The 20566-nt window shown below is 42.4% G+C and overlaps 1 protein-coding gene across 2 annotated transcripts in view; it reads right to left on the bottom strand.

Annotated features, from left to right (window-relative positions):
* Positions 1–1155: 1155 nt before the first annotated feature.
* Positions 1156–20566, bottom strand: part of LOC122816560 (cytochrome c oxidase subunit 6B1) — a 58596-nt gene continuing 39185 nt past the window's right edge. For both annotated transcript variants that reach the window (XM_044089423.1, XM_044089424.1), the window contains exons 3-4: positions 8235–8335; positions 1156–1427 (exon numbers count right to left, since the gene is read on the bottom strand). In XM_044089423.1, coding sequence (XP_043945358.1) covers positions 1374–1427; positions 8235–8335 — 155 coding nt within the window. In that variant the 3' untranslated portion in view covers positions 1156–1373. The remainder of the gene's footprint in view (positions 1428–8234; positions 8336–20566) is intronic.

Here is a 20566-nt window from a genome sequence, read left to right on the forward strand (position 1 = left end):
GTGCAATAATTCGATACTAAACTGATTAGGAATATTTAAGTAATCAACTGTACCTTAGTAGTTTTCAAGGTGACCATAATCTGGTTTGCTCAAATGTGTATAAAGAAAAACAAAAAAAAAAACACAACAAAAAATAAAACTTACCTGCAAAGTACTGTTACCATGGTTATGGTGAACAGCCTCAAACATCTTCCTACAATATTTTTGGTGAGCTAGTTAAAACTAGGTCAAACTTTTTTTTTTTTTTTTTTTATATATACAGGTTTGACTTTAAGATACTATGCTACATTAAAATGAATGCATATCAAACAGTTCCACCAAATCTCATTGCTTCAAAAGAAGCTAACTACGCCATTTACTAGCAGCAAATATCTGGCAAAAAAGTTTCTTTAAATGTTCTGTTTTCTTAATGAACCACACTGTCAAATTCAGTTCACTTCATCATCACCTCCCATCAAAACTGAGAACAAGCATATTGAAGCACATTTTTAACATCTACCCTTTAATGCCCACCCCAAAATAGGATTATTAATATCAGGATGATCAGCATACATGACTTAAGTGCCTCTTCCTTCCACAAAGGCAGCAAAACTCAAGAGCACATTACCTTTCTAGGTACACTACTGCAACAATAAAAAAATGCATTCGTACAATTGTGTCTTTCGGCTAAAAATGCATTCGTACAATTGTGTCTTTCGGCTTTTCCCGGTTAAGGGTTGCCACAGCGGAACTCCGATCCGCTAATGATTGGTAGTGGATTTTTACGTGCAGAGTTACCAGCCCTGACACAACCTTCAGCGAAGGTACACCCATTCACCCATGTCTCCATGCAGAAGACGCTCTAGCTGAGAATCGAACCGGACAGCATCTTACTGTGAGGTGACAACGCTACCGCAGCACCACCACCGCTGCCATGCAATTTAAAGACCAAGAACAAGCAGTGCGAGAAACTAATTTTACAAAAGAGCCAGTGATGAAACAGCAAAGGTCCAGCTTGTGCTCGATTCTGAGCCCTCCTTAACTAAATTATGGCAAAACCCCTAAAGCTAAGGAAATCGATATCTATCCCTGAAGGGCAGTTAGTGTGATGTGGTAGGGATCAGACTCTGGAAACACTCGGCAAAATGCACTGAATAAAAATTGTACCAAAACATGTATATAAGCAAGCCATCAAGAATGACTTGCTGAAACATTTTATTCTCTTACTACAAACACAGAGAGACAGTTTTTGTACAGGCATAAGGGAAATGTAGCTTCCATACCACGTGATTCAATAGAAACTCAAACATTAAACATTACTAATTTAGGCGGTAAACTGTAGAACACCAGACACCACAAAAATGCAATGGCTTGCTGTGGGGCACAAGTACATTTTAGATCTTCCCAGGGAATGTGCCTTGTTCTCTTTGCTCATCCCATTGACTGACCTAAGGAACAGAAAAAAAAAGGAAATAAGAACATGCAAGCTTTACATTATACTCCTGAGAAACTTTCTAGACATCTTGAAGGATACATGGTACGTCAAACCTAAAAGCTTGTTTTCCCTATCCTGAATCTTCAGTACATAAAGACTTTCAGATGACTGGTACAGCATGGAATCTTCACATAACCAATGGTAACAGACAAGCAGTTAGATTACAGTTATGTGAAGATAGCTCACCCTACCTGCTTCAGAAACTGGATTCCCCACTTACACCCCCGCCCCCCAAAAAATTTCTGACCCATGCTTCCAGTGACCCACTTCAAAAAGCAATCCAAGAAAAATGATTCACCTACAGAAAAATTCTGGACAAGACCCTGCCGCCACATTGAGTTACCACTACTGTATAGGAGTTTAGAAAGTGTTTAGAACTTGCACCACACCAAATGCTAAACGGGGAATAGTTTAAAAACAAAAGTTTTATTCAAGCGCTCAAACTGTCCACCATGCAGCCCTGCTCCACATCACTGTTAGCAAGATGACTTTGCTTAACCAAGCGCATTCTAAATTGTGAATCAATGACAGCATCCTCCTCAGCTATGACCTATTGGCTCTCATAAATCCAACAAATCCTATCCAGACTATATAAACTGTTGAAGCACAAACGAAAAAGCTCAAGATGTAACCTCCTTCACTAGTTCCTCAAAATTAGTGAAGTGTTGGGAGTGGATTTCAAGTCAATGTGTCTAGGTAGACAAGATCCCCCTTCCAGAGGCAAAAGGTTTTCAAAAGTATTGTTTAGGCACTAATCCAGCCATGGTATAAGCAGTACTTCTGAAAGCTACATTTGGTTGCTTCATTCCTCTGGAAGGGGGAATTCTGTCTACCTATAGCTACATGGTGGATGTGGGACAGAAAAGTACAGTTTTGTACCTACCATAAATGTAGATGTTAGAGTGCTAATACAGCTGCAGTCATAACAGATGGGTTCTCCTGCAGTCAGGCGGGTCCTCTGTCGGCCGAATTCCAAAGTCTAGGTCCGACGTCGGTTGTCGTCGCTTCTTCCCTGACGTCAGTGCGACAGGGGTATAAAAGAACCAGCAGACGCCATTTTCTTCAGTTTTTCTTGCCCCAGATGTCAGGTGCCCCCAGAAGGAAGGCAATACATAAAATTATGTAATAATGCAATGCAATATAATCAAAAAACAGTAGTTGCAAGCAAATACACCATAAAAGAATACCCCTAGAGGGAAAGGAGGGAGGGAAACCTGGACTGCAGCTGTATTAGCACTCTAACATCTACATTTATGGTAGGTACAAAAACTGTACTATGTTCATCGTGCATACAGCTGCAGTCATAACAGATTGGTAGAATCCCAAAGCTAAGAAAGGGGTGGTAGGCACTAGGTGGAAACTAGGAGCAGCCAAAATGCTCTGAAAGACTGCAGTGGCAAAGCCTGCTCTAGATTTGGAGTATAATGGTAGGTTGTAGTGCTTGGAAAAGGTATGCACAGAATTCCAAGTGGCTGCTTCCAAAATATCCTTGGTAGGAACTCCTCTGAGGAAGGCTGCAGAGGTGGCTGTGGCCCTGGTGGAATGAGTTCTAATACCTGTAGGCACAGTTTTGCCATGAAAGGAATGGCAAAAGCGTATGCAGTGGGCTATCCATTTTGAGATTGTCTGTCTGGAAATTGGCTTTCCTTGAGCTCCTACCGCATAGGCCACAAAGAGCCATTCTGATTTTCTGAAAGGCTTTGTTCTGTCCAAATAATAACGCAGTTGTCTGTAGTAATCTCAAAAGTAGGTAAATGTATGGCCTGATTTAAAGCTACCCTGGATACCACTTTAGGCATATAGGACGGGTTGGTTCATAAGGAAACTCTGTCCTGATGGAAGATAAAAGGCTGGACGGCCATGAGAGCCTGTAGTTCTGAAACTCTACGAGCGGAGGTGATAGCCAGAAGGAAAGCTGTTTTCCAGGACAAATATTGCAAATCTGATGAGGCAGCTGGCTCAAAAGGAGGCAAGGTCAGTTTTTCCAGAATGAAATTAAGATCCCAAGCAGGTATTGGTTGTTTCCTTGGAGGTCTTAAATTCTTAGCCCCTCTGAGGAACTGTCTTGAGAGGGTGAGAATAAAGGTGGATCAGTGTTGTATTCTGCAGAAATGGCTGAGGCATGGATTTTGATGGAGGAGAAAAAGTCCACTGCTTAGCAGTTCAGCCAAATATTGTAGTATTTGAGGTAAATTCAGTTTTCCAGGGTCCTGGCCCTTTTTCTCATTCCAGACACAAACGTTTCCATTTTGCGGAGTAAGCTTTACTAGTTGATGGCCTTCTGGCCTCCAAAATGACATCCTGCACCTGCTTGGAGAGTAGGGCCTGCTGTGATGCTAAGGAATCTTCCATGCGGCTAGAGTGAGTGTTTTTAGCGGACTGTGAAGAGTTTTGAAGCTGTGCCGAGTCAGAAGAGGCAGGGTCCATGGTGGGGAATGAGTCGGGCTCCTCAGGAGTGGGTACCGTGTTGCCTTGGCCAGTCCGGAGCAATGAGGATCATCTTTGGTCTGTCTGCTTTGGTCTTCAATAGAACTTTGGGCAGCAGAGGAAGAGGTGGGAAGGCATAAACTGTCATTGATGTCCAACTGAAAGACAGCGTCCACTCTCCAGGCCTTTTGGATGGAAGATCCTTGAGCAGAATGATTTTTGTGGGAGGCAAAGAGATCCATGTCTGGCCTTCCCCATTCTTGGATTATCTCTGTAAAAACTTTTGGATGCAACTTCCATTCGTGTGGATCTGTCATATTCCTGCTTAGGTTGTCTGCCAGCGTGTTTTCCTTGCCTGGCAAGTACTGTGCTTGTAGTTCCATTTGTAAGTCCATGGCCATGTTCCAAAGTGACATGGCCAGTCTGCATAGGGGGTAAGAATGTGTTCCTCCCTGCTTGTTTATGTACCACATAACTGTGGTGTTGTCTATTCTTATCAACAGTTGACCTGGTTGTAGAAGGTCCTTGAAAGCTATAATAGCATTTATTACTGCTAGCATTTCTTTTTGATTGATGTGAAGGTGCTTTTCTTTTTGGGACCATTTGCCCTGAATGCACCGATCTGTCATGTGCGCCCCCCAGGCGTAGTCGGAGGAGTCTGTGGTGATGATTTGCTTGAGGCTTGCTGAATGGAAGACCTGTGTTTGTTTGACATGCTTGAGTCCACCACAGAAATTCTGCAGACATGGAATTAGTGGTATTATTGTTTCCAAACTGTGGCTGTGTCGAGACCATATGTTTTTCAGGTACCATTTTAGTTTCCTCATATGCAGCTTTGCACATGGGATTAGTAAGATGCAAGATGCCATGAATCTCAGAGCCTGCAGGATTTTCCTTGCAGTCAGCCTGGTGCAATTTGCTAGTGTTCTGAAGTATTGAATTAGTTGCCCCTGCTTCTCTGGCGTGAGGTAGGCCCATCTGGGTGTGTGTCCAAATTGGCATCTTCCGAGAGGGTATTAGCCTTGATTTCTTTTCGTTGACTGTGTATCTCAGAGAGTTAAATAACATTATTACATAAGCCAGATGTTTCAGAAGAATGTGCTTGCTGTCAGCTTGGATCAGGCAGTCGTCCAAATAGGGGTATATTTGTATCCCTTGAAGTCTGCAGTAGGCAACTACTGATGCCAGGCATTTCGTGAATACTCTGGGCGCAGTAGATAAGCCAAAGGGCAATGCCGAAAATTGATAATGAGTTAAACCTGCAAGAAATCTGAGGTATCTTCTGCAATTTTGTCTGATTGGGACATGCAGGTATGCCTCCTTGAGGTCCAGTGTTACCAGCCAAGACTCCTTGCCCAGCATGGGAAGAAGTTGTGTAGAGTGAGCATCTTGAATTTTGGTACGAGTAGAAATGTGTTTAGGATGGATAGATCCAAAATAGGTCTCCAATCTTTTCCCTTCCTTGGCACCAGAAATAGCATGGAATAAAAACCTTGACCTTGTTCGTGCGTAGGTACCTCTTGAATAGCTTTCATGTTTATGAGATCTGTAATTTGCCTTTGTGCCTCTGCCCTTTGTGTGACAGATTAGGCATGCCTCTCATTTTTGGAAGGGTGTGAAAATGGAATTTGTAGCCTCTGTTTATAATGTCCAGGATCCATTTGTCCTTTGTGACAATATGCCAGTTTTTTTGAAAATAATGCCAGCTTTCCTCCTAAGGGGGCTGCCATTTGAGACCTGGTTGGCACGCAAAGGGGAAAGTCATTGGGTTTGCTTTCTGAAAGACTGCAAGTTGTCCTCACCACCTCTGTTGGAGCTTGCCATTGTCTGCCTCTATACGATCTTTGGGATTGTCCTCTGCCCCTCGGGCACCTGTATCTGCCTCTTTGGGGTCTGTCTGTGGCAGGAAAGGACCAGTTTTTGGAAGGCCAATTTCTACTAAAACGTGGGGGTTGAACCTGTAGAAATTCTCAGTTTGCATTGATTTAGCCTTTTCCTCCATTTTCCTTAATACCTCCTCAGCATTAGCACCAAATAGTACATCCTTTTGAAGAGGGGCGTCTAGTAATTTAGCTTTGACATGATCAGGCAAGGCTTGTTCCTTGAGCCAGGCATGCCTACGTAGGACTGATCCTGTAACAGCAGCTCTACACGAGGCCTCTAGAGCATCAAAACCACACTGTAAGGTATGCTTACCCACTTGTTCTGCACTATGCACCAAATCCTGCAACTCCTTCAAGTCTGGTTGTTCAGGTTGTGACATTTTACTTTTCAATTGTGAAAACAAAAACTGTTGGTATTTTAGCATATGAAACTGACAGTTTAAGGCCCTCATGGATAAGGTAGCCGAGGTATATACCTTTTTTCCCCACCTTTCTAGGGATCTGGAATCTCTCTCTGAAGGCAATGGATTTTTAGCAATGGAGGCCTTAACTCCCTTGGGGCCCTGCGAGATGGTTTCTGGGTCAGCAGCATGGCTTTTGTATAGAAATTTGTGCGAGTCAGGGACCCTGTAGTACCTGTCAGGCTTAACTGGAGCTGGAGGTAGAGAGTCCGGGTTAAGGCAGGCCTCCGAGTAAACGTCATCTAGGATGTCCAAGACAGGAGGTATAGCCAGAGGCCTGTGGTGAGGAAGCAAGAGAAATTCCCTGAGCCTCTTGGAATCTGAATAATCTTGGCCTTCCCAGTGGAAGTGTTCCCTTAAGGTATGCAAAGTTTCCCCAAATGAGTAATCCTCAGAGGGGGATACAGAAGGGATTGACTCCTCCGCAGAGTCTTCAAAAGGGGAGTAAGAATGTTCCTGATCAGAGTGCTCTGAAATAATGGAGCCCTGATCAGAGGGGGGGGGATCTTCCTCCACTCTAGGCCTTTTGTCCGGAGGGGGCTGAGAACCTCTGATAAGATGGGCCCTGTGTAGCTGGTCTCTTAGAGTGCATGGTTGCTTTAGACTTCGTAAAAGCCTTGATGGAGAAAGAAGAGGAAGGTCTGAAGTCACCTTGAGTGGAGGTGGACCTGTCCACATTCTGAGTTTCAATGCCAAGAGTGGCTTCAGTATCTGTAGTCGGGGTGTGGGCCGAGGAGCCTGCGACCTAGGGCACAGGAGACATAGTCAAAGACAGGTAGTCTGTAGTCAGGGGCTGCGTAGGCGCCTCGCTGAGAACCGGACCACGTGTAGTCTGCTTTGGCGTGGTGTCGGTAGAGGCCGCGGACCTCGTGTCGGTCCTTGTCTTAGCGTTTAGACAAAACCGGAGTCTGAGTATCCGACGACATAGTATAGTTAAATGCTTTCCCAAAATAATGCTGGGCGAACTTCGCCCGATGCTTAATAGTGCGTTTGTTGAATGTAGCACAAGAGCGACAGACCGAGACGTCGTAGTCTGGGCCTTAACAAGGTATACAAAGGGAATGGAAATCCTTATGCGGTATTTACTTCCCACAAGAAATACAATTATTAACTTTGTCTGACATCGGTCAGAGGCAAGAAAAGTTTCCCCAACGGGGTACTTAGCTTTTTAGAAGACTTCCGTTTCCAAATTTTCGTAATCTCAGGAGCTGGCCGACCGGCACTTGCGAACTGCTTCTGCTTTGGGCACCGCGCGGCAAGAAAGACTGAAGAAAATGGCGTCGGCTGGTTCTTTTATACGCCTGTCGCACTGACGTCAGGGAAGAAGCAATGACAACCGACACCGGACCTAGACTTTGGAAATTGGCCGACCGAGGACCCGCCTGACGGCAGGAGAACCCATCTGTTATGACTGCAGCTGTATGCACGAACATCCACTGAAAATGCAGTTAACTTCCAACATTCAAAACAAGACTCATCTCACTCCTGAATCACATTTCCACCAGACACTAATCCTGTAGCTGTACAACATTCATTGCTTACAAGGAATGCATCTGTTGCAGTAAGAGGGAAAGCAAATATCTGCAGTACAAGAATTACACTTGAATTTTAATACACTTAGACTACCTGCAGTCTATAACCCATCTCTGGACAACTACATAGCAGCATTAACCAAATCAAAGTTACAGCAATGAAAAGCAGGATTTGGAATGCCAGAGTCCTCTTTTGAAGGGCGCCCTGCAATCCTTTTACACAAGTAAAAACTCACTTCCACCCAAATTAAAAACTTGGCAAGTATCGTAAACCAAGCCACATGAATGGGCATACAAAATACCAGAACCATCTAGGTATGCAAAGACACCACTGGTATTCTTGTGGCTGGTGTACAGTTACATTACTCAGCAGTGAGAGTAGTATTAGAACTGAAATTATATTACATTCTTGGTTAATAAATTTGAGATAAAATATATGCACCATGCTACTACATACCCAAGCCGTCGGGCATAATGACTTGTACACCCTGTGGTACCATTCACACACTGCTGTGTCATGACCCTTTGCAGTCAGTGTTTTTTCACAGCGGTGAAAATCTGAAAAAAAAAAAAAAAAAGTCAGTCACATTCTAGAACACTTGCTGAATGCTCCTAAACACAAAAATGATGCACTTAATACCCAAACATGTCATCACATCTCATCAAAGACTGAAAACCCCAAACTAGTTGGTTCTGCATCCCCCACAGTTACTTCAATTGACAAACATTCACAAAGATAATGTTACAGAAAGTGTAAAATATTCCAAAATCTATGCCTTTTACAAATGTAAAAGTTGCCCTTCAATACTGTGTTCAATACACAAGTGAGCAGGATCAATCCCGATATGGCCCACGAAGAGAGTCATGTAAAGCAGCAATATCTTCCAAGGAAATATACTTATTAAATTTGGGTTAAACAGTTCATGCTACCCTTGTACTGTAGCATCACTGAACATTTTCCAGACGTTTTGTATAAAGCCTGTCTGACTCATTTCTGGAAGGCTTCAATATCCGAGACAAGAAATAGCATCTCCTTGTGCAAGCCTCAAACAGTGACAAGCACCTGACAAAGGAATTAGGTTGACCTCGGCAACATTCTCAGCTGTTTAACAGTAACATTCACAAATTGTACAGTCACTGTTTCTACTCTATTACAAGCCACATTGGTGGCCATGTCTAAACGCATCTGAGGAATACCAGCTCTTAATGGCTACATAGATTGCATCTTTATATTTTATTTGTATTTCAACTAGTATTACTGCACATTAAAGCAGCTAAAAATAAATGCATCTCAACAAAAACATGTATAAATCGGCTGACATTTCATAACACCACACATGCCCAAATGGAAGTTAATCCATGGTTAAGTAAGAACCCAACAAGACTACTGTATCCTGTGATCACTCCACAGGGACTACATTATAATATGTAAACTTTATGCAGATATACAACTTAAGTAAATCGCTATGTCAAGGAGTTCATTAAGTTCTACGTCAGTGGAAATAACAGCCATGAAGGTACATTCCTTGGGATAGGGGCACAACGTATACAAGTTAACTCATCAAGTTGTTAAACAGGGCAAGTCCTTGACCAAACTGTGCAATGTTAACATCCTGTTCAGAATTACACCCAATAATTCTTCCATGTTTATTCATAACTCCGCAAATGCATCTTCTGCCAAAACATTTAGTAGTTTCACCTTTAAAAAATATTTTATGAACACCTAAACACCAACAAACATCACTAAAAATATAACAGAACACATTACAAACTGGAATAAACAGAATTATACAAATTAAGAAGCCTTATTCAAAAAGCAAGCCTTTTGGAACTCATTGAAAAGGAAAACAGTTTCATTTAACCCATTAGCTTTTTTGCAGTACTAATTTCCATGCGTTTTTTTAAATCTGCTGGGATGTTGTGTGGTTTTCTACCAGATGACTGCAACCAGTGACATTAAAACTGCTTGACCTCAGAGTTAAAGGCATAAACATCAGACACAACAAATAGAGTAACCATGAGTATAACCCAAGTAAAAGCACACCACCAAACCACCAGTGAACTGATTTAAGTACCAGTAATTTAAGCTAAAAACTGAATCACAGTACAACAGTCAAATTACAACACTATAGTACAAAGTTAAAAATGCAGTTCAAAACGACAATTGACTTAAATGACATACCACCATGATACAATGTAGTAGGTATGGAAAAGTATGAAAGAAAAAGGCCAATGCCAACTCTTATTCAACTGGCTATCAAGGCACTCAACAGCACACAATTCAAACAGTGTTGACAAAGTAGGAAGTCTGCTTCTCATCATACAGACGGACCTAACAAGTCTGCACTAGATTCACATGCAAACCTCGCAATCACCCTACCAGTAAAGGTCTGGTCAATGATTTGGGGAAAGTTACCCATCTTTTGAAGAATCAAAGATAATTTCTTGAGTATGACAAACAGTCCCTCTAACACTATGGACCTTCAATATCTCACAAAATCTTAGCAATCCAAGACGTTTCAATGCATCTTGCAGTTTGTAGATTTCAAAATGTTTGTATTGCATGATCTTACTAAACTCAAATGGCTGAGAATCCACCCAAATCAAAGGCAAAGAAACGTGAGCCAGACAACTGCAACTCGCTCCCAATGCTCATTTGAGAGAAATTCTACGGCATAAACTTTCATGTTAAACATGCATATGATCTGAAGCAACAGACCAAGCCCAGGATAAGAATACCAGCTTCCTACAGATTAAAAGGGCCAAAAATGGTTTAACATTCTATTTTAAGTCATCAACTAAGTGAAACTCTCACAATCTCTCCAAACTTCACTGCAAAGATTACAGTGCTGTTGCACCAGGGCTCATGTCACCACAGACAAAGTTGAGAAATGTTCAAGTATATCAAATCACCAAACAATTAGGATGATGTCATGATTTTCCACATTCCGCACCTCTGGGAACTGGTTACTTAGCAATATCAGATTTAAGCTCCTGTTCAATTCCAGCTCATACAATGGTAATTTAAAAAAATTAGTTCTACACTAAAACAGAAAAACGGTTACACCAACTAAGTGGCTCTAAGCTAGTAGTCACATCATGCACTACAAAATCTAATAAAGTGAATATTCTCATATTAATCACAGTGGACGTAGCCCTCAAACCAGAAACCCTCCTTAAATCAGAGGACTCCTTCAAGAGTCATGTAGTCAAGCCAAATAATGAAAACCCAAGCATAAAACAGTTGGGGAACATCAATCCCAAACAATTGAGGACTCCTGTATGAACAACTCACATCGGCTTTAGAAATGAATAAAGCTTCTCCATATAAAAAAAAGAACCATTTAGTAAATTAAGAAACAATCAAAAGCAGACTACCTTGCTTTAACTAGGTTTGCAGTACATCTTGTTTCATAAAACAGGATTCTGAAAAGTATGTCCACGTATGCACAACCAAAATGAAACGCCTCCAAATGTGTTAGCTATTAACCATGCATAAACACCCAAAATAGCAAGACTGAATGAAGCAGGAACCACCCAGGTCTGTGCTGTGGTTGTATAAAAAGGTACGCGATTCCAAGGCAGTGCACAATTTGAAAGCAATAAAAGGAGTGCATATGAATCAGCAGGTTTGCCTGTAGAGAGTAATAAAGGGCAGAAATATTTGAGAGGATAAATGAATAAAAAAATAAACTGTGAACAGGGATGTATCTACTTTGAAATCCTTTGGGGCATATGCAAATTATGAATTGGTTGGTATTTTCTTGTTACCTTATTCTTGACTGACAAGTATGTTAAGATTATGGTTTTCTCCTTATAAGATTAGAGAGACTGACGCATCTATTTCTATCCATCCCTCTGTATGTGCGTAAGCAGTTTATTGTACCTTTATTAAAACAAAAAAGATGTTCTCTAGCAATGTGCTCTCAGGCTATAAACAATATTAATAAATATTATTTTGCAGCACCTCATACCGGCCTGGAGTCTGGGAAAGATTCATAGTTATTCAATGCTACTGTTGCCAATGAAATAGTTTGAATTTGCTCCCCCATAAGTATTTCATTATCAATATATGAACTGGCTTCATAATAGTGTGCTGATTATCAATATATGAACTGGCTTCATAATAGTGTGCTGAAGAATAAACCAGCAAGATATGGTCCTCAATGTCTTTTGTTCAAGAATCAGGGAGAAGGCTAAAAATAATAAGGGACATTTTTTTAAATATTACTCAATTATTCAAACTTTTTTATGTATTTAACCAGATAAGCACCCTGGATAAAGTGTTGCTTTTGAAGGGTGACCCAGGAGCACAATCACTTGCACAAAGTAAAGAATAAATACATAAATAATATAGAAAAGGAAGAAATTAAATCATGTACCCTTGATTGTATGGATTAGTTTAACTGCCAGACAGTAACAGAATAAGACCACATATTTCAAAATCAATTGATATGTTCTGATCAAGTATTAAACTAATGTCTGAAGTTATTGATTGTGATCAACAGCGACTTACAAGAAAACCAAACATCATAGACATCTAATCCGGACAGGTAGAAACATCAGAAACATTTGGGGTGAAAGACAATAAAAGGCTTAGAAAATTATGAATAGCAGAATGTCTCACTTGGCTGAAGAGCTTGTGATAAATCATAACATCTGGAGAACGAAGCTTGAACAAGCATGTTGCGTTTGGCAGTAATATTGAAATCACTCACTCCGGAGCAGCTCAAAGTTTGTACTGTAAATGACAACTGTTGTCTGTCTTCACATGAGGGGAGGCTGCAACAACTCTGCCTTCCACAACAAGATTTATTTCATTTTTGTTGCCCAACACGCTCCAAACCGGACAGAAAAAACACTTCGTCGCATACGTTTTAGTTACGTCACTGCTGGGTGTGCTCTGTCCTGCTTAGTTATTCCAAGAGTGTGCAACAAAGGAGATCAGTGGGCGGGGCTTACTGTTTTGCATCCCACGGGTTGCTAAATACAAACTGAGTTACTGAACTTAATTAGTACTTCAGAGCTCCTCAAAAGACAGTCAAGTTGGACTGAAGTAAAGCAAACAAAACTCCAGAGTTTAGGTGTTCTGCATTTCATGAGTGACCTTTTCAAAAGTACCTCTGGATGCACAAAACACAGGTCCAGAAGATTTGCAAGTGAATTTTGTCATTGAGAATGTGCAAGCTTGAAACTAACTTCACTGAAGAACTTGGAAACTAGGAAAGGAGACCTTCTGTTGATAGCATATCCTAAGTGTGGTAATTGTTTTTTTTTTCTGATTATGCAGTCGCGCCTTTCTTTTATGCCAGAGGACAAAAAGAAAACTAACATAATGAATATAAGAGCTACACTTTTTGATGTCCCTGTGAGCTGTTGTGCACATTTAAAGGCTGCTCAGGATGTAGAATGTTATATTGTTACAGTTCAGTATGTAAAAACTCTACATTTAACTAACAGTGCCGGCATATTGTAAATGCGGTAATTGAGTTTTTTTTTTTTTCTGATTATGCAGTCCCGCTTTTCTTTTATATCAGATGTAAAAACAGAAATTTAACAATGAATATAGGATGTAAAAACTCTGCATTTAACTAGTACTAATAAACATATGACCAGAAACTGTATGAAGCTGTTAGGCAAGTGGCAGCTTGGATTTCAAAAATCCGATTGGCTGCCACCACTTGCTTCCTGGAAAATATACAGAATCTGCTTGTTGTGATCACAAGCAGATACAGTGCATAGCAAGCAGATTTTCTCCAAAATGTTAAATATCAACACGACATTACACCACAGTGAAAATGAAGTTGAGAAGGTACCTGACAAAGTTAAAGTACTTTTTCAACTTCATTTCTAACAGTGGAGCTAAAAACTGACTAATAATTTACCCGCGCTTGTGGAAGGCACTCTGGTGAAACAGCATACATTTCCAAGCATCAGAGCACGCTCGGGTGTAAGCAGTAAGGTGCCCTGAGAAGGTACTCGGGGGGGGGGTTGGTTAATGAGTTAATACAGGCTCAGCTCTCAGACCCCAAATTAGAAAACCTGAGGGAGGTAGCTAGTGAGGCACTCGATTCTCAAGGGAAGTGGGAATCTGTATACTGGGACAAAGGGCTACTGTATAGAGTGGATCCCCTGAGGTAGGGCTAGAGGGAAAGATAATACAGCAGTTGGTAGTGCCCAGAACAGACCATCTGGCACTTCTAGCCATAGCCCATGATATTCCCTTTGCAGGTCAAATGGGCATAAAACATACGAAAAGACGCATTATGCAGAACTTCTACTGGCCTGGGATTTCCAGAGATGTAACAGGGTACTGCAGGACCTGTGAGCAGTGCCAAAAAGTAGGCAAGGCAGGAGACAAGGTGAAAGCTCCTTTGATGCCTTTGCCTGTGATTGAGGAGCCATTTCAGAAGGTAGCTATGGATATTGTGGGGGCTCTGAGTACCTAAAGTTCCACAGGGAAATAGTACATCTTAGTGGTAGATTATACTACAAGATACCCTGAAGCAGTGGCTCTGTCCACCATTGAGGCAGAAAGGTGGCAAATGCTTGGTTAGAGATTTTGAGTAGGGTAAGTTTCCCAAAAGAAATACTGACAGATATGCCAATTTCATGTCAGACTTGTGGCTGGTCTGTGGAAGTACTGTGGGGTGAAGCAAATAAAGACCACCCCCTACCATCCCCGACTAATAGTCTTATTGAGAGGTCAAACTCAAAGTCCATGCTATAGGCACTTTTAGACCAGTTCAAGAGGGGGTGGGGGACAAATACTTGCCCCATCTGTTTGCTTACAGAGGTACCCCAGGAATCCACAGGTTTTCACCCTTTGTATGGGCATAGGGTGAGGGGACCTCTAGATTTAATTTGAGATGAGTGGGAGGGTGAGTGCGAATCCCACAAGGAGTCTTGTGGCATGTCTTAAACCTCAGAACAAGCTCAGGGAACCCATGGGTTTGGCCCAGGAGAACCTGGCAGAAGCCAAATAAAGGTCCGTTACTACAGGAATGCTAGAGTTAGAGAATATGCTGTAGGGCAGCAGGTAATGGGCAGGGTTGACCATTAATCCCAGCAAAAGTCAGGTGGGTATGGCAGATGGTCTACCTGAGATAGGGTGGGAAGTGGTAATATTAGGCCAAAACCTGCCAAGTGGAAGCCAGACATGGCCTGCAACTGTTACTAAAAATAAGGTGAGGGCATTTTTAGGGACAGCAGGGTACTAGAGAGTTCGTCCTCAGTACCATAGCTGCTCCCCTCACAGACCTGACAAGGAAAACCGGCTATATAAGGTAGTGTGGACCCCAGCATGTGAGCAGACATTCCAGAAGCTTAAAGGAGCTTTGTGAGGACCCCCCTGTGTTAGCCAGTCCAGATTACAGCAAAGAATTTGCTGTGCAGGTGGAAGCTTCAAACAATGGGGTGGGGGGCTGTACTTAGCCAAGTTTCTTCAAAGGGAGAAGAGCACCCAGTGGTTTCTCTCAGTCGTAGGCTCCAACCTAGGGAGGAATGCCTTGCAGCTATAGAAAAAGAATGCCTAGCCATAGTGTAGGCACTGCAGAAACTTTAGCCTCATCTGTATGGAAGGAAATTCGCTGTAGTTACAGACTACAATCCCTTTACATAGCTACATCGAGCCAGCCAGTAAAATGCCAAGTTGCTAAGGTGGAGCCTAGGGTTGCAAGCATATATGAGCGTGCAGCACCACAGTGGAGTTAGCAATGCCAATGCAGATGGAATGGGGTAAGGTATTCCCAGTTAGGCTTAACCCTCAAGTAATGTTTCTCAAGGGTCACTTAAAAACTACCTTGAGTTTTCGGTTGTGAGACTGCCAACCCAGCTATCTGGAATTTTATAAATAATCCTACGTCATTTGTGATTATTAATATGAGCCATGGGCTTACCTTACAAATGTTAGAGAACTATATGTGTGGATATTAAACTACTGATGCAGAAGTGTGGGTTGAACTGTATGTTATGTACTGAGCTTCAATGTAACCACAGTTTACCCTACTGGAAAACAGAAATGTACATAAACTACATTAATAGCAGAAGCTGGAACATACAGAATTAACTTGCAAAACATCAGGAAAACAAAGTTGTGTTTTACGATGTGCTATAAAAAAGTTAGTTTTAGTGCAGCAAGCAGACATGTCTAAACCTAGAGGTTCTCCTATTGTCCGGAAACAGAAATTACTAGGTTTCAAATGTAAAAAAGTGTTAACTGTTTTAAGACTTCCAGTTCTAGGCAAACTTCTGAGAGATGAGTATTTTTCACAGTAAACTGCTAAATTCCAAGTTTGTCAGACTGGAAACTGAAGGCAGATGATGTCATCATAACCCAGCAGTAATGTGTATTAAATATAAGAACCATCTCAGAGTGAGTCTGTGCATTTTGTATTTGTCTTTGGACCTTGAAAATCCCACTCATCAGCACTTCTGCCTGCGTGTTGCTCTAAGATTTAGGCATAATAGCTCTTTTAGAGATAGACAGGGTTTCTTTAAAACATGTGCTGAAAACCAGAGATTTACATAGATGACTGGGTTGGTTTGATAGGTCAATGACACTAAATGTGTTTCTGTGGATATCTGTCCGATTACGCACATTGTGCGCGGAAGCACTTAACATCTATTTAATTTTGTTAAATAGGTTCATACTAGGCTATCTGCCCAAGGGCATTTATAAGCCTAGCCCATAGTTATGTGGCTTTCACCACCCCTTTAGTTTGAATAAAAACTATGCCTATCATTTTTCTGTGCCTCTGTCAAGCAGTGACACTGAAGTAATCCCTGGGGTATATCTGCGATCTCCCATCCATTGGTCAAGATTCCTCTTGAACAAGGCCAGGGAGGTGCTCTGCCTCACATGTACTGGGATTTTGTTCCACAGCATAGGGAGTCTCTGGGTGATGAATCTGTCCCTCCAGCACGTTCTATTTATAACCGTTTTTATTGTGACATACGCCTCGTTTCTGGGGTTTCCTTTATTTTTTGGACAAAGATGGGAATATAGCAAAGATTAGTTTAGATGTTTTCTGTATTCGTTGACTGCCCTGCAATGTTAAATATTTCCTGTGATTCTGAACTCTGTAGTTACTGTACTGAGAGTATTGTCTTGTTCTTTTATTTATTAAATAGTTTAACCTTTTTAATTGTGGCTGGCTTGTTTAGAGATATTTAAGCTCTTAAGAGTAATTGCATATGTATTTGGTGACACTGTATAGGCTACTCCAATAGACTTGCTGTTGGTCACATCATTTGTATAATAGTATCACAGAGTAAGATTGCCCACCCTTTGGCAAGGGCCTTATAGTAGCTGATAATTAAGGGTGATTGGTAGCAGTGATTACCTTATAATCTGGGCAGAAGGTGGCACAGCTAGTAAACCTGTGCCAGCCTTCCCCAGGAGTGTCTGCGTGTCGAATCAAAATCGCAAAGTGAGTGTGTGTTGGCTACTTGGGCCAGCCTTCCCCAGGAGTGTCTGCGTGTTGAATCAAATCGCAAAGTGAGTGTGTTGGCTACTTGGGCAGGGACATGCACTGGCTGGACAAAGGGTGCTGGAGGTTTTGGCTTGCCCAACCGGCTGAGATCTTAACCCTATAAGCTGTGCCAGTAGGGAGTCTGAGGATCTGAAGAGAGGAAAAACCAGACCCAGACTGACTGATCTGTATGCGCTCTTAAGGGAAATTGTACTTTATGGTGTGTGTACTTGCCATCCTCCCAAAGTGCACGTACCTCACTGGTGCTAGTGGGGAGGATTGAGGCTCCTTGATTAATGGGCCAGTGCAGGGGCTCCACACCGCAATACAAACAGAAAATGACTAACAATTGGCTTAGTTCCTGGTGTCATTCCAAGGGTATCCAGTACCTGACAGCCTGGGAAGACAATCGACAGACCACAGTGCATTGCCACAGATGACCTGCAACTGTTCCCCTTTGGGTTCAGGCTTCTGGCAAAGACTCTTGCCTCCTCCATACTGCCTTTTCAATGCAATGAGATCAAAACCACCAACATGGAAAGTTCAAACCGCAAATTAAATGTCATGCTGCTAAACGCTAGGAGTTTGAACATAACACTGTACCCACTGCAAGCATTTGTAACCCTGGAAGATGCTGACATTTGTGCAGTCACAGAAGCCTGCTTCAAAGCTCGGAGAGCACCCCAGCCATACCAGGTTACTCATCCTATCATAAAATTTAAACCCCAAACTGTGGGCAGCAAAGCAAAAGGAGGTAGAGTTTCAATATAGATTAAAGACAAACACCTCCAGGCTGGTCAAACAGTATGATACACAAGAGACATTTCGGGTGCAGTTAATAGATGACAAAACCCTATTCAAAACATAGCTAGCCACAGGCCCTCAACTTTGACTCAAGATGCCCACTCCACCTAACTGGACCTCTTAGACCAGGTTCATAGGTGTGTACTAGGCTAATGGGCCCAGAGGCCTTTACAAGCCTAACCATAGGATTACTCTGGCATTGTGCCACCCAACCTTAGTTCCCAGTGTCTCGGTCGAGCAGAGCCACTGGAGTTATCCACGGGGTGAATTTTCTATTTGCCATCCACCCAAGATTTCTCTTAAAGAGGGTCGAGGGGCTCCGCTTGACATATACAAGCGTATTCCACAACATAGGCAGTCTCTGGGTTATGAACCTGTCCCCCCAGTACATTCTATTGATTGTGGTAATGAGGTTGAGGTCTCGAGTGTGTGGTGCAGAGGGATTAGGATTTCTTTAGATGTAGCATTTCTAACAGAGCTGGTCAGACATGGCTTTTTAAGTCAGAGATCTCCTCTAAGTAGGTGATATGAGACAGAACAGATGGAGTGTTTTTTTTTGAGTCTGTCCATATAGGACAAGAGTTTAAGGCCTAGGATCCTCTCTGCGAGGTACTGTTGCAGCCTCTCCAGTTGTTGCAGTTGTCTAGTAAGATGCAAAATGGGGCATTGTACTTGACTGACGTAATGAGGGAAGAGTACAGGGAGACAATGATCTCTTTCTTCCTGGATGCAAAACCCTTAGTAATGAGATGTGCCACATAGGACTTTGACCAGTGTGTGTTGATCAAAAAAGGTTGCCGTCAACCTGTTCCCAGATCTCTCATAACACCATGCGTGTTCAGTGGTTTACCATTTATGTGGTAATTCATGGGGATGACTACATTTTTTGGCATTGAGCCCAAGGCCATGGTTCTGACACCAGTTGTTGGTCTCAGTGAGGCCATTTTGTAGGATGCCAAAAATCACTTGGTGAGTTAATAGCTCCCAACTTGCAAACTTTTGTCAGCCAGAGACCCTTCGTGTTGGCCTGAACTTTAGGGAAGTAGATACCAAACAGGAGAGGACCCAGGACCGAACCCTGTGGGACTCCACTCGTGACTAGTCTGCAGCCTGACTTGGAGTCCACTACTTTCACACTGTGGGTTCTGCGAGCCAGTTTACAACCCACCTAGTGATACAGAGGTTGCTGCCTAGCTTAGTAAGTTTTTCACTGATTCCCGAGTGGGGAATGGTATCAAAGGCCTTGGCCAGATCGAAGTAGGCTGTATGAACCACCTTGCCTTCATCCACAGCTCTGGTGACTTGACTCAATTGACCAGACATGATCTACCCTACAAAACCAAACTGTTGTGTGGGATCCAGAGTTTGGAGATTCCCTATACCCTTGTTTATTAGGTCCATGATGCTGCAGTCCAAATCTTCGCATATCAGACTAGTCAAGCCAATAGGGCAATAGTTCCCAGGGTCAGTAGTCACTCCTCCTTTGTGGAGAGGGATGACTGCAGCAGTGCACCATTCAGTAGGGACAAAGCCCGAGGTGAGGCTGTGATTGAACAGGGTTACACAGGTGAGGTGCCAGTTCACTTTGTAGCCAAGTAGAACAGAGCCAGGGATACTGAACTCTATCGACATTCAAGGCTTTACCCTGATCCTGGGAGACTATCCAACCATAGGATTGGAAGAACTACTTATGCCAAAACACAAATTCCCAGAGATTTTATTTTGTCAATGCAAATGCCTTGGACCAGCTGGTCAATATCTCCACAAGAGGCAATATCTTGGACTGGTATTAAAAATCGACAAGTGGAACCACTGCAGCATCCCTATTCATGTCCATCTTCCCTGGTAAGATCAGACCACAAAATGGTAAATTTTGAAGTCACTCTCCCCCCTGACGTGCCCCCCCCCCCATTGTCAAACAAAAACTTCTCAAAAGTTGATTACACCTTGGAAGTTGTAATCAGCTTCAGAGCTCCCTCCGTAGGAACTGGCACAAATGCCCAAACCTACACCAAAGTACTATACAAGCATTTCTATAGCTTCAGGGAATCTGAATACCAGACGAGACAAAATCATTCAAGGAAGAGTAAATCTGTGTTGTGGACATCTGCAATAAACAAACTAATAAAAGGAAAACAAAATGCTACCCAGGACCAAGGAGGAGCTAGTGCCTAATTGGAAGCACTCTCTCCTTAGCCTGAACAAGCAAATAAGAACACCAATTAAATCCTCCAAAGCAAACAGAGTCCAAACTGGCCACATCTACTAAAGATAATCATAAAGACTTCTATACATGTCCACAATCTCAAAGAAAGCGCTCAGATCTGCTCAGAACTGGTGGTCAAGGACATCACATACACAAAACGCTGTAGACATAGCCAACCTGCTGGCAGACAGGTTCAGCAAACTTCACCCTCTGTCCCACCAGCAAGTCAAGACATCCCCAGCACCTGCCCCCCTCCCCTTATCTCTAGTGAGCAAGTCATCACTGCCCTCTCAAAGGCAAAAAATA

The sequence above is a fragment of the Protopterus annectens genome, chromosome 12.part0 (genome assembly GCF_019279795.1).
Source record: "Protopterus annectens isolate FY-2018-M chromosome 12.part0, PAN1.0, whole genome shotgun sequence".
Lineage (NCBI taxonomy): Eukaryota > Metazoa > Chordata > Ceratodontiformes > Protopteridae > Protopterus > Protopterus annectens.